Genomic DNA, 13494 nt, shown 5'->3' on the forward strand with positions numbered 1-13494 from the left:
CCCAGCGTAGGGTTCGCCCAAGGCTGCCCGCAGGTCAGCAGCAGAGCCCGGACAAGAGCACACCTCCTCCCCTCCAGGTCCAGGTCACTCCTCAGCCGACACCAGGCCCTGCCTGCTCGCTCAGGTGGGGGGTCAGCCTGTCCCAGCTCCTCAATCTGGGCCGACAGGGACACTGGGGTCTGAGCCGGCTGAGGAGTCCTGCCTGTGGCTGCCAAGCAGTCAAGGCCCCCTGTCCCTCAGCCCTGGGCATCATGAGAAGCAGCAGGCACAGGTCTCACCTGCTGGCATGCACAGTGTTGCCCCAGGCACCTCCTGACACCCTGAGTAGGTTCCATGAGGCTCAGTGAGGGGAGGGAGGTGCCGGGGAGACCTCTTGTCGGGCTGGCCTGGAGCCCTCTCCTCATGCCTCTGAGAGCCCACAGGGCGGGTCTGGGGGGGGCGTGCCGTAGCCTGCGCTCACCTGCTTCCGGATCTGCCGATGCATCAGGTCCTTCTTCACCTGGAGAGCCTCGAAGGCCGCCTTCTGCATGGCGCTCTGCAACAGAGAGCATAGCCACTCAGGGGGCCCGCAGGGAAAACAAAATCTGCGTCAAAGACACCTTAACATATGCCTTTTCTGTTTCTTAGAGAGACGACAACTTTTCAGGTTACTTGTTTAATTTTTTAAAATAATGCTTATTAAGCGCTTACTACGTGCTGGACACCGTGCTCAGGGCTCTTCCCGCGCTGCACATGGAAGAGGCGATGACGAGAGAACCTTCAGTGCCCCATTTCACAGATGAGGAAAGTGAGGTTCGGAGAAGTGAACCGGCTGGCATTAGCATGCAAGTCTGCCCAGCTCTCAGCCTCACCTTAACCACGAGGCCTGACATCCCCTCTAAGAAACAGAGCACTTTCCTCAGACAATCTCACAAATACTAAGTCAACGCGTTTTGGAAGAAGAGAGAGATGGGAGCTGGGGAGAAAGGAAAGAGGAAACAATGGGCCAGGGAGTGGCAGGACAACATCACGGAGGAAGAAAGGAGGGAGGTGATGTGAGGGTCGGGGAGTGAGACTCCAATAGGGCCTGTGGGGAGAGCTGGGACTGAACAACTTGGACACAGGAGGGAGGAAATCACAGGGGTCCTTCCTGGTCCCGTCCACTCGGTAGCACCTGTTATGTGCCCGCTAAGCTGGCGGGAGAGCAGATGGAGGTGTGGGGGGATTGGAAGTGAGGAGTCTGGGGGCTCACTCCACGGGGTGGGTACCACCACCGCCTTCTGCCCGTTATGTCCTCATGATGGAGCCCCATGCAGCACGGGGAGCGGCTGCCTGGGGAGGGCGCTTCTCTAGACTTCAGTGAGCGGAAACGACCACCCAGAGAGGCCTCTCCCTGCCCCCCATCCTGATGGTCAGTACGTTTCCCAGCTCTCTAAGCATCTTGGTTCTTGCACACTGTCCAGGAGTCCAGGACGGCGCCTCCACGTGGAGTTCTGCCGCTCTGCTCCGGGCTCCCCGCGTCCCTCCTGCCCCCCTCCTGAGCCCCTGCCCCCAGGGCTCACCTCCTGCAGGATCTGGCTAATGGCTTTGTTCTGATCCATCTGTTGCCAGGACAGAATCTGCTGGAACCGCTCATCCATTTCAGCCATGCTGCCAGAAACACAGCAAATTCATGAACATTTCCTGATCACCTACTATGTGCCAGGCACCTTGGAGGAGATGGAGATAAACCACTTATTCATTCAACAATACTCATGGAGCACCTGCTGGGGGCCACATCCTGGGCTTGGGGGGGCGGGGCGGACATGGAGCTTTGTCTGAATCCCATGGCCCTAGATGGAGGGTGACAGAGTCTCTGTGTCTCCAGAGCTGGGGAGATGATCTCCGGGGCCCCGTCATCCACCCCTCCACTGGAATCCTTGCTACGATGCACCCCCCTGAAGTGGCTGCCTGGCCTCTGCCCACCCACCTCCACCAACAGGGAGCTCATGACCTCCCAGGTGAGCCACTCAGGCTGAGAGAAAGCTGTCCTTCCCGGGCACTAACGTCTCACCCTCCACCCCAGTGTCTCTCACCTGCTCTCATCCTCTAGAACAAGTCTAGTGACTTTGGCACAAAAATCCAAACTCTGCAAACCTAATATGTCCATACTTTGGTACAATCTTGGTTTTAAGTTTGTCTGTTTCATAACAGTAGCTGTTATTTATTGGACCCTATGTGGCAGACAGTACGATCATTAATGCCCATTAAATCCTCCAGCAACTCTAGGAGTAGGTACTGTGATTTATTCCCTTTTTTGTGATAAGAAAATTGAGGCTCAGGGAGGGAAAGTAACTTGCCTAAGACTTCACAGTTAGTTATAGAAGTGGGATGGTGAATCCACGTCTGTCTGGCCCCAGTGCCCACACTCCTAAAAACAAGGTCACACCAGCAGGAAGGAGGGAGACCCCCTGCATCTGCAGGGACACGGGGAGGCTGGCGTGCTCCAGGTGCCCGGGGGGGGGTGGGGAGGAGGTGGCACCTGCACTGGAGCCACCCAGGTGGGAGGAGAAACACAAGGGCAGCCAGGGCTGTTGGTCTGTCCCTGTCTGGGGCTGCTAAGCATCGAAGGAGCTTTTCTCAGCTGGCTCTGCCAGGCACTGCAGCTCCTTCAACAAAGCCACGGTGCTGGGGTGAACTTGGAAGGCCAGACCCAAAGTGGCTGTCAGCATAAAGGCAACCCCATCACCATCCCCCCTCCAGTGCACCCCACCCATGAGCCCCAGAGATTTATAAGTACACCATGGTCAAGAGCACACTGCCTGGGTCAAACCCGAGCTCTGTCATCGGCTAGTTGTGCTTCCTTAGGATCCAACCAGAAAAGTCACTTAGACCAGCAGTAACTTGCTCCTGACATCATGGCCCAGGGTGGGGTGGCCCGAGGCAGGAGATTCCAGTGCCAGCTCTCACCCTACGGTCCTGGGCCCTGAGCCGGCTCCCCAAAGTCCCTCACTCGGGAAGCCTCTTCCTTACCTTACCTGGAACAGGCCTGCTGGACCAGGTTCTGCCTCTGAGACTCGTAGGCCATCTGGATGAGCCGGCTGTTACAGCTCTCGGTCAGCATCTGCTGCATGGCCGCTGCGGAAACATGGGGGTGGGGTGGGGACAGTGCTGAGCAGCCACTCCTGGGGGGCCTCATGGGCGTTACCTGGGCATCCACCTGACAGTCACCTCAGAAAAAAAGTCTTTTTAAACTACAGAAGTAACTTCAGCTTGAAAGTCTGATTAGTTGTAAAACACTGAACAACATACACATAATCTTCTATAGTCTTGTCACCCAGAAATATTATTACATTTTGATATATATTCTTCTGGTTAATTTTTAATGCATATTGATGGATTTTTAAAAAGTTAAATGAAAGAATTAAAAGCAGGGACTTGACAGATATTTGTATACCCACGTTCATAGCAACATTATCCACAATAGGCAAAAAAGGTAGAAACAACCCAAGTGCCTATTGATGGACAAATGGGTAAACAGAATGTGGTCTATCCATGCAACGGAATATTAATCAGTCTTAAAAAGGAAGGAAATTCTGACATAAGCTACAACGTGGATGAACCCTGAAGACATTACACTATGTGAAAAAAGCCAGTCACAAAAGGACAAATACTGTATGATTCCACTTATACGAAGTACCTAGAGCAGTCAGATTCATAGAGACAGAAAGTAGAATGGTGGTCCTACAGGGTCCGGGGGAGGGGGCAGTGGGGAGTTCCTGTTTAGAGGGTAGAGTTTCACTTTGGGATGATGAAAAAGTTCTGGAGATGGATGGTGGTGATGGTTGCACAACAAGGTGAATGTACTTAATGCCACAGAACTGTACACTTACAAGTGGTTACAATGGTAAATTTTATGCTTTGTATATTTCAACATAATAAAATTAAAATGTTATCACACTAAATATACCACTTTCTCACCTTTTATGAATGCATCCCTATGTCAACAAGCTGACGTGATGTTAATAGCTACAGAATACTACAGTGCCTGGATTACCAAAGTTTAAGATAATCCTCTGTTTCAGAGCATTTGGAGTCTTTCTGCAATTATTAAATGATACTGCTATAAATATCCTTGCTCAGATATCTTTGTGCACATCTATTTGATTATTTCCTAGAATAATGCTTAGAAGTACACAGTTTTAAGGTCATGGATGATGTATACAAGTTACCCTTTCTGCCCTCCAGAAAGAACCTGCTGATTCATACTCCCTTTGGCAGCACACAGGACAGCCCGATACCATACGCCCTCAACAACTCTGGGTTATTACCCTTTCTTGCCTTTTTGTTATTTTTATTGAAATTTTTCAGTTATAACAATGATACATGCTCAGTTTCTAAAATAGCTAATAGGGAAGTTTGAAAAGGTGGAAAAGAAAAGATTCCTAACACTGAGTCTATTTCCAATCAGTTAATTTGATAAACATCCTTCCAGAAATGCAAACACAATCTTTCTCTTTATAAATGGTGGATGATGGTGACCTTTAAAATAGGGACATTGGAGACCTTCAAGATGGTGGAGGAGTAAGACGTGGAGATCACCTTTCTCCCCACACATACATCAGAAATACTTCTACACATGGAACAAATCCTACAGAACACCTACTGAACGCTGGCAGAAGACCTCAGACTTCCCAAAAGGCAAGAAACTCCCCACGTACCTGGCCATGTGGCTGACAAGGTCTTGGTGCTCCTGCTGGGTGTCAGGCCTGTGCCTCTGAGGTGGGAGAGCCGAGTTCAGGACGTTGGTCCACCAGAGACCTCCCAGCTCCCAGCTGTTTGTAATACCAAACAGTGAAAGCTCTCCCAGAGATCTCCATCTCAGAGCTAAGACCCAGCTTCACTCAACACCAGCAAACTACAGTGCTGGACACTCTATGCCAAACAACTAGCAAGACAGGAACACAATGCCACCCATTAGCAGAGAGGCTGCCTAAAATCATAAGGTCACAGACACCCCAAAACACAGAACCGGACGCAGTCCTGCCCACCAGAAAGACAAGATCCAGCCTCATCCACCAGAATACAGGCACTAGTCCCCTCCACCAGGAAGCCTGCACAACCCACTGAACCAACCTTAGCCACTGGGGGCAGACACCAAAAACAACAGGAACTACGAACCTGCAGCCTGCGAAAAGGAGACCCCAAACACAGTAAGTTTAGCAAAATGAGAAGACAGAGAAGCACACAGTAGATGAAGGAGCAAGATAAAAACCAACCAGACCAAACAAATGAAGAGAAAACAGGCAATCTACTTGAAAAAGAATTCAGAATGATGATAGTAAAGATGATCCAAAATCTTGGAAATAGAATGGAGAAAATACAAAAAACGTTTAGCAAGGACCTAGAAGAACTAAAAAGCAAACAAACAATGATGAACAACACAATAAATGAAATTAAAAATACTCTAGATGGGATCAATAGCAGAATAACTGAGGCAGAAGAACGGATAAGTGACGTGAAAGATGAGATAGTGGAAATAACTACTGCAGAGCAGAATAAAGAAAAAAGAATGAAAAGAATTGAGGACAGTCTTAGAGACCTCTGGGACAACATTAAATGCACCAACATTCAAATTATAGGGGTCCCAGAAGAAGAGAAAAAGAAAGGGACTGAGAAAATATTTGAAGAGATTATAGTTGAAAACTTCCCTAATATGGGGAAGGAAATAGTCAAGTCCAGGAAGTGCAGAGAGTCCCATACAGGATAAATCCAAGGAGAAACACGCCAAGACACATACTAATCAAACTATCAAAAATTAACTACAGGGCTTCCCTGGTGGCGCAGTGGTTGAGAGTCCGCCTGCGGATGCGGGGGGCATGGGTTCGTGCCCCGGTCTGGGAGGATCCCACATGCCATGGAGCGGCTGGGCCCGTGAGCCATGGCCGCTGAGCCTGCGCATCCGGAGCCTGTGCTCCGCGGCGGGAGAGGCCACAGCAGTGAGGCCCGCGTACCGCAAAAAAAAAAAAAAAAAAAAAAATTAACTACAAAGAAAAAATATTAAAAGCAGAATTTAAGAATCTGTAAAAAAATACAAGCACATGGAGGCTAAACAATACACTACTTAATAACCAAGAGATCACTGAAGAAATCAAAAATTACCTAGAAACAAACGACAATGAAAACACGATGACCCAAAACCTATGGGGTGGAGCAGAAGCAGTTCTAAGAGGGAAGTTTATAGCAATACAATCCTACCTCAAGAAACAACACCTCAAACAACCTAACCTTACACCTAAAGCAATTAGAGAAAGAAGAACAAAAAAACCCCAAGTTAGCAGGAGGAAAGAAATCGTAAAGATCAGATCAGAAATAAATAAAAAAGAAATGAAGGATACGATAGCAAAGATCAATAAAACTAAAAGCTGTTTCTTTGAGAAGATAAACACAGGGGACTTCCCTGGTGGCACAGTGGTTAAGAATCTGCCTGCCAATGCAGGGGACATGGGTTCAAGCCCTGGTCCGGGAAGATGCCACATGCCGTGGAGTAACTAAGCCCACGTGCCACAACTACCGAGCCTGTGCTCTAGAGCCCACAAGCCACAACTACTGAGCCCATGTGCTGCAACTACTGAAGCCTGTGCACTCTAGGGCCCGTGCTCCGCAACAAGAGAAGCCACCTCAGTGAGAAGCCTGTGCACTGCAATGAAGACCCAATGCAGCCAAAAAATACATTAACAAAAAAAAAGATTAACACAATTGGTAAACCATTAGCCAGACTCATCAAGAAAAAAATGGATAAGACTCAAACCAATAGAATTAGAAATGAAAAAGGAGAAGTAACAACTGACACTGAAGAAATACAAAGGATCATGAGAGATTACTACAAGCAACTATATGCCAATAAAATGGACAACCTGGAACAAAGGGACAAATTCTTAGAAAAGCACAATCTTCTGAGACTGAACCAGGAAGAAACAGATAATACAAACAGACCAATCACAAGCACTGAAATTGAGACTGTGATTAAAAATCTTCCAACAAACAAAAGCCCAGGACCAGATGGCTTCACAGGCGAATTCTATCAAACATTTAGAGAAGAGCTAACACCCATCCTTCTCAAACTCTTCCAAACTATAGCAGAGGGAGGAACACTCCCAAACTCATTCTATGAGGCCACCATCACCCTGATACCAAAACCAAACAGATGTCACAAAGAAAGAAAACTACAGGCCAATATCACTGATGAACACAGATGCAAAAATTCTCAACAAAATACTAGCAAACAGAATCCAACAGCACATTAAAAGGATCATACACCATGATCAAGTGGGGTTTATCCCAGGAATGCAAGGATTCTTCAGTATATGCAAATCAATCAATGTGATAAACCATATTAACAAACTGAAAGAGAAAAACCATATGATCATCTCAATAGATGCAGAAAAAGCTTTCAACAAAATTCAACACCCATTTATGATAAAAAACCCTCCAGAAAGTAGGCATAGAGGGAACTTACCTCAACATAATAAAGGCCATATATGACAAACCCACAGCCAACATCATTCTCAATGGTGAAAAACTGAAACCATTTCCACTAAGATCAGGAACAAGACAAGGTTGTCCACTCTCGCCACTATTATTCAACATAGTTTTGGAAGTTTTAGCCACAGCAGTCAGAGAAGAAAAATAAAAGGAGTCCAAATTGGAAAAGAAGTAAAGCTGTCACTGTTTGCAGATGACATGATACTATACATAGAGAATCCTAAAGATGCCACGTGGCTTGATGTTCTCAGGATCAGATGGGGAGACCTCCCTCTTGTTTGTGTGGACAGTGTGGTGCCCCAGGACCACCCAGGGAGCGACGGGAAGGCGAGTTCCCAGGGGCTCGAGAGGCCACAGCTGCCCTTGAGGAGAGTAGCCCTAACAGCCACACTTTGTGAACAGCTCACTTTGTGCCAGCATGATCCTATCTGACCCTCATAATGACCCCACGAGGCAGATAATTACCTTTCTCCCCATTTTATAGACATGAAAACTGAGAGGGACCAGTAATGCCCCTTAGGTCATACGGCTTGTGCCTGAGCTGGGATTCTGAATCCAAGTTCAGCCTGACCTCAGAGCCCATGCTCTATGATGGGACTTGACCGCCCCTCTTGAGGGGTAACACTCAGCGCCCTCTATATGTGACCAAAAGAGGGATGGCTGTCCACTCCTGCCCCTCAGTTGGCCACGCTCTGCTCCCAGGTCCCTGCCCCGCCCCACCCCACCCTGAGACTCACAGGCGATCTCACGGCGCCGTAGGTTCTCTGTCTCCTCCTGGGTTATGGACATCAACTGTTCCATTCTTATTCTAGAAAAAAATCGATCCATTTATTCAGCAAATGTATCAGTAACATTTCCAACAGGGAATCCCATCAGATGAACACCACCTCCTTCAAGAAGTCCTCCCAGATGTGAGAACTTAGGCATGCTCTCTGAATGCCCACGGCATCATGCGCCTCCACTGGGGCCCTGTTAACTTTAAGAGTTTCTTGCATAAAAAGATAAACATTCCCTTGGAAAAATGGGCCAAGGATACAAACAGCCAATTCACTGATGCTTAAATAAAAGTAACCAAAGAACATATGGAAAGATTCTTAACACCACTGATAACGAAAGAAGTAAAATCTTTTCACCTATCGGGTTGGCTGAGATTAAGAAAACTGATAACCACTGGTGATGGCAGTGAAGGTGGAGAAGTGGGTACTTTATATAAACTGTTGAGGAGTGTAAACTGGCAAAATGTTCTTGGAAGGCAGTCTGGTAATACCATCAAAGTGTTCTTTGAATATTTCCTTCAAAAACATTCACATAAGTGCGTAAGGGTATATCTAGAAGATGTTTACAGTAATATTGTTTGTAATTATGAAACGCCAGAAACCACTTAAATGTTCCGAGGGATAATTACGTAAATTATGATATAATGATATAGTGGAATTTGCTACAGCTACTACAGATAATGAGGTTTTTGGCATGGAAATACATCTGTGATATAGTAAGTGAAAATTTAAAAAGTAATGGCACGTATGTATGTGCATGTTGCTTGTGTGTACACTTTTTGCCCCCCACACCAGGCTGGCACAGTGGCTGGGAGGGGGACAACATCCTTTAATGTTTCTTGCAGGGCCTGAGTTCATCGGAAGCAGCATGTATCACCTGAGCACTCCTGCCTAGGCCCACAGGCTTTTCAGGGGAAGGCCGTATCTGGGGCGCATCCCTGGACCCTAGGCCTAGCCCAGGCCTAGCCCAGAGAGGGCACTCACTCAGCGTGCTAAATAACTGATGCCACCGGCCACAGCTCAGCTCGGTCTAGACCACCCTGGCTGCCACCGCCCCCGGCTGAAGTGGACAGGGTGGTGGGGTTACACTGCAGCTCCATGGGAGCCCCCTGCAGGAGGCCTGCACAGGCAGCCAGGAGCCAGGAGGTCTGGGCCCACGGGGAGGGGAGGCTCCCCCAAAGCACAGCAGCCAGGTCCACACTGATAGTCTAGGGTCCCTGAGAACAAGGAGGGATTCACATTAATACCCAGGGAATGGAGGGTAGGGGCCGTCCCTCCATTTCTAATCACTAAGGTGGGCACCTCAGTGCAGTCGATTTGAAACATGCAGAAAACACAAAGGGGAAAGAACAAGATCACCACCTCCAATTCCTGCCTCAGAAATGTTCAATGTCCTTTTACTTTCTGAGCACAGATATAGGCAGTGTCTTTAAGAAATGATACACTGTAGACACCACTTTTCCACTTAGCAATATGGTGTATTTCCCTTAATAAGGAATGTTCTTCTATAAGATATTTAATGGCTACAGATTATTCCTCTGTACATAATTTACGTAACCAAGTTTTTCTTCCCAGAAATGTGGACTTTTTTCTATTTTTTTATTCTAAAAATATAGTAGGACATTATATATACATTCTTATTTACGTCTCTGAATTTTTCTCAGGAGTGTCTTACGTGTTTTAACAAACTTGAAGGCAGCGATTCTTTCTAATTCAATACTTCCTGAGGAGGTGAATCTCCTCATAGCTTTAGGAAAACTTTCTGGCATAATCCTTGAGAATCACAAGACCTTCTCTCCCCAGAGCCATGCATCCCCAGGAAGGAAGGCAGCGCCCAAAAAAAACCCACTAGAGCAGAACACGTACCTTTCATTTTCAAGTGACTTCAGAATCTCGGAACTTTTCTTTTGCCTGTGGAGGAAACCATGAAAAGCCTGTAGTCACCAGCAGGTCCATTTCCAACAGAATGGCTCAGGGGGGCTTAGGCACCGACCACTTAGGGCCTCTGTGTTCTCAGGCTAATTCCTCAACCACTCCAAACCCCAGCTCCTCATCTGTGAAATGGGAATAATAAGTTTTTAAAACTTCGTGGACGGCTTCGCTGGTGGCGCAGTGGTTGAGAGTCCGCCTGCCGATGCAGGGGACACGGATTCGTGCCCCGGTCCGGGAAGATCCCACATGCCGCGGGGCGGCTGGGCCCGTGAGCCATGGCCGCTGAGCCTGCGCGTCCAGAGCCTGTGCTCCGCAACGGGAGAGGCCACAACAGTGAGAGGCCCGCGTACCACAAAAACAAAACAAACAAAAAAAAAACTTCGTGGACTGTTGGTAATGAGTGAATGAGAAAATTAAAAGTGCCTGGCATGTGACAAGCACTCAGCAGATGGCAGCTTTCACGGGCGCCCTCGGTGGTGAGCGCACTGTGCACCGCAGGCTAACTGCATAACTGCGGGCGAGGGAGGAGAAAGAGACTCAGAGGATGGTGGAAAGGGAGGCTGGAGGCAATGGGGGGGTGGGGGGGTGGAAGCCTGTTTCTGAAATCTTTCCCCAAGAGACCCGACTGACCCTTCTCGGGCTCCTTGCGACCTCTGCTCCCTGCAGCTCTTACCTTGGACAGGACCTGTGCTAAGGCCAGTCTCACTATAAGGCAAATGGCTGTCCTCAGTGTGACTGGTGACTTGGAACCCAAAATGTTGGCACGGGACGTGATTTTGACTTGTTAAACCTACCTATTTTACAGATGGGAAACTTGGGAGGCAAAGGTCCAATCAGTAGCAGCCCCAAAACAAGAGGCAAACCTGGTCATGCCCAGATCACCTTCTTTTTTAAGTTGGTGTGAATTGCAGCACCGAGACCTTGGGCAGGATCAGAGACCGTGAGGGAGAAATGGACCTCTGTCCTGAGCTCCTCAAAGGGTATCGGGTGGGGGAAGGTCTCTGGGTCTGGGGGCTGGGAGCCTGACCTCTGATTCTCCTGCAGGAGCTTCTGGATCCGGTTGGAGATGTTCTGCTCTGTCTGCTTCAGCTGCTCCTGCAGCCGCTGACGCTCTGCATCCAGGCAGCGCTGGCGCTCGCTCAGGCCCTGCTCCAGCCGGGACTGCTCCTGCGGCAGGACGGGCAGAGGTCCCGAGTCAGTGGGGGGCGACCACCCACCCACCCCCAGACGCCACAGGGCAGCCAGGGGCCCTGGCCTGGGAGGCGGAGACTAGGTTTTCTGTCTCTGTCCTGCCAGCCCTTTCCGCATAACCCTGGGCCAGGTGTGTCGCTAGGCCTCAGGGTACCCAGGCACCGGAGCAGGCTGGATGAGGTGATCTGTATGGACAACCCCCCACCACCCCATGTCCTGGAGGGGAAAGTGAGAGAGCTCACTCCCACCGCCTTCCCGAGTCAGGAGGCCCCTGGCAGAGGGAACAGACAGGCCTGACCCCACTTAGCCGCGCACGAACCTCCCTGACCGTCTGGAGGATCTCGTCCTTCTGGCTGCTGCTCTGCTGAAGGAGCTGGGCGTGCTCTCGCTGCCCGAGTTCTAGGCGCCGTTCGAACTCGAGTTTCTCCAGCATCTTTTGTTCCTGCAAGAAGGTAGATCCTGGTGAGTATTGGCACAGGCTCTGTGGGTGTTAGGACATGACAGCAGAGGGAATGCACCCCCCAACTCTAAACAGTACAGGCGACAGGTCTGAACACTGAGCCTCGCCCCCGCGGGGCCCGACTGTAATAAAACGGGCTCTTCACTGGCGCAGGCTAGTGGTTTAGAGCCTGGGGTTGGGCTCAACCTCTCCAAGCCTCAGTCTTCTCATGTCAAGTGGAGACACCCTCCCAGCCACCGAGGCTGCGTGAGACTGTGGTGAGGCAACGTATGTAAAGGGAAGGAGTTACTTTACCCTCTAATTTAGAGCCGGGAAGAACTTATTTCCTCAAACCTTTTATAATAGTTGAGATGTTTAATGCGAAGAAAAGTGACAGAGGACAAAAGGCATTTTCTTACCTTCCTCTTCTCATAGTCTGAGAACCTATTCTGGGAGGAAAAAAAGAGAGTGGGGTCAAGAGAAGGTGGGCAGCAGCGGTTCTCGCTGGACAGGGTCCCCGGGGCAGCCTGACACCAGTCAGATTTGCAGGCACATCCAGAGGACTGCGTCAGAGGGCTGGGATGGGTGGGATGAGGGGGATGGTTGTTTGATAAAGGGTTCCAGATGGTTTTGGTGGACACGAGGGTTGAGAACCACTGGGCTTGGCCCACTGTAGGAAGGTCTTCAAGGCAGTTCTGTTGATGCAGCACTGAGAACGCATGGTGCTCCGAAAAAGAGACCAAGAATGGGTATCTGATTCCCTTATATGTCTGCACAACACACCTGCAAGTACCCAGCTCCAGCCACCAAAACACTTACAAATGCCCAGAGGCGCGTGCTCAAGTTCCTGAGGAATTGTTCAAAAGAGTGAAAGCACTGAAAATAACTCAAATGTCCATCAAAATGTGATTCCTTCAGTAAGTCGTGGTTCATCCACACAATGGATTATTACACAACTGTCAAACGATGGGGCGAATGAGGGCGTAGCTAGAGAAGGATGTCTGCTATCTCTCACTGTGTGTGCAACACGCTTCCACTCTTGTAAGAACACCACCATCAAAACTCAAGTCTGAACTTTGTGGTTGTTGAGACAAAAGCTACAAAGGAGCTTCATTAATCAGCTCCTGGCGATTCCTCCAGGGGGTGGGACTGCAGGGTAGGAGGGGTGACATTCACTCCATCTATTTCTGTATTGTTTAGATTTACAACAAGGAGCGTGAACTAGTTTTGTAATCAAACACCAGCACGTGCACACACACTTTTTTTTTTTTTTTTTTTAGCAGCACTTCTATTTAGTCATCTGGCTCTGAGACCAGGATCAGGGTCTGTCTGAGCTGTAAAAGCAGCATCCTATAAAGAAATAAAAAATTTTCCTCCTACTTCAGCATAGGAAAAATCTTAAGTTAATCTTTAATTATACAAATAACATCTGAATATATTCTCCTTGTAAAAAGCCCATGCATATAAAAGTACCCATTGGGACTTTCCTGGTGGCGCAGTGGTTAAGAATCCGCCTGCCAAGGCACGGGGACACGGGTTCGAGCCCTGGTCCGGGAAGATCCCACAGGCCACGGAGCAACTAAGCCCGCAAGCCACAACTACTGAGCCTGCAAGCCACAGCTACCGAAGCCCTCACACCTAGAGCCCGTGCTC

The 13494-nt window shown here is 48.9% G+C and overlaps 1 protein-coding gene across 2 annotated transcripts in view; it reads right to left on the reverse strand.

The window, feature by feature from the left end:
• LRSAM1 (leucine rich repeat and sterile alpha motif containing 1) overlaps positions 1-13494 on the reverse strand; it is a 41886-nt gene that overhangs the window by 10775 nt on the left and 17617 nt on the right. For both annotated transcript variants that reach the window (XM_060102468.1, XM_060102469.1), the window contains exons 11-18: positions 12261-12290; positions 11722-11844; positions 11239-11378; positions 10146-10190; positions 8241-8311; positions 2997-3096; positions 1542-1629; positions 461-535 (exon numbers count right to left, since the gene is read on the reverse strand). In XM_060102468.1, coding sequence (XP_059958451.1) covers positions 461-535; positions 1542-1629; positions 2997-3096; positions 8241-8311; positions 10146-10190; positions 11239-11378; positions 11722-11844; positions 12261-12290 — 672 coding nt within the window. The remainder of the gene's footprint in view (positions 1-460; positions 536-1541; positions 1630-2996; positions 3097-8240; positions 8312-10145; positions 10191-11238; positions 11379-11721; positions 11845-12260; positions 12291-13494) is intronic.

This window comes from Mesoplodon densirostris, chromosome 6 (genome assembly GCF_025265405.1).
Source record: "Mesoplodon densirostris isolate mMesDen1 chromosome 6, mMesDen1 primary haplotype, whole genome shotgun sequence".
NCBI classification, from domain to species: Eukaryota; Metazoa; Chordata; class Mammalia; order Artiodactyla; family Ziphiidae; genus Mesoplodon; species Mesoplodon densirostris.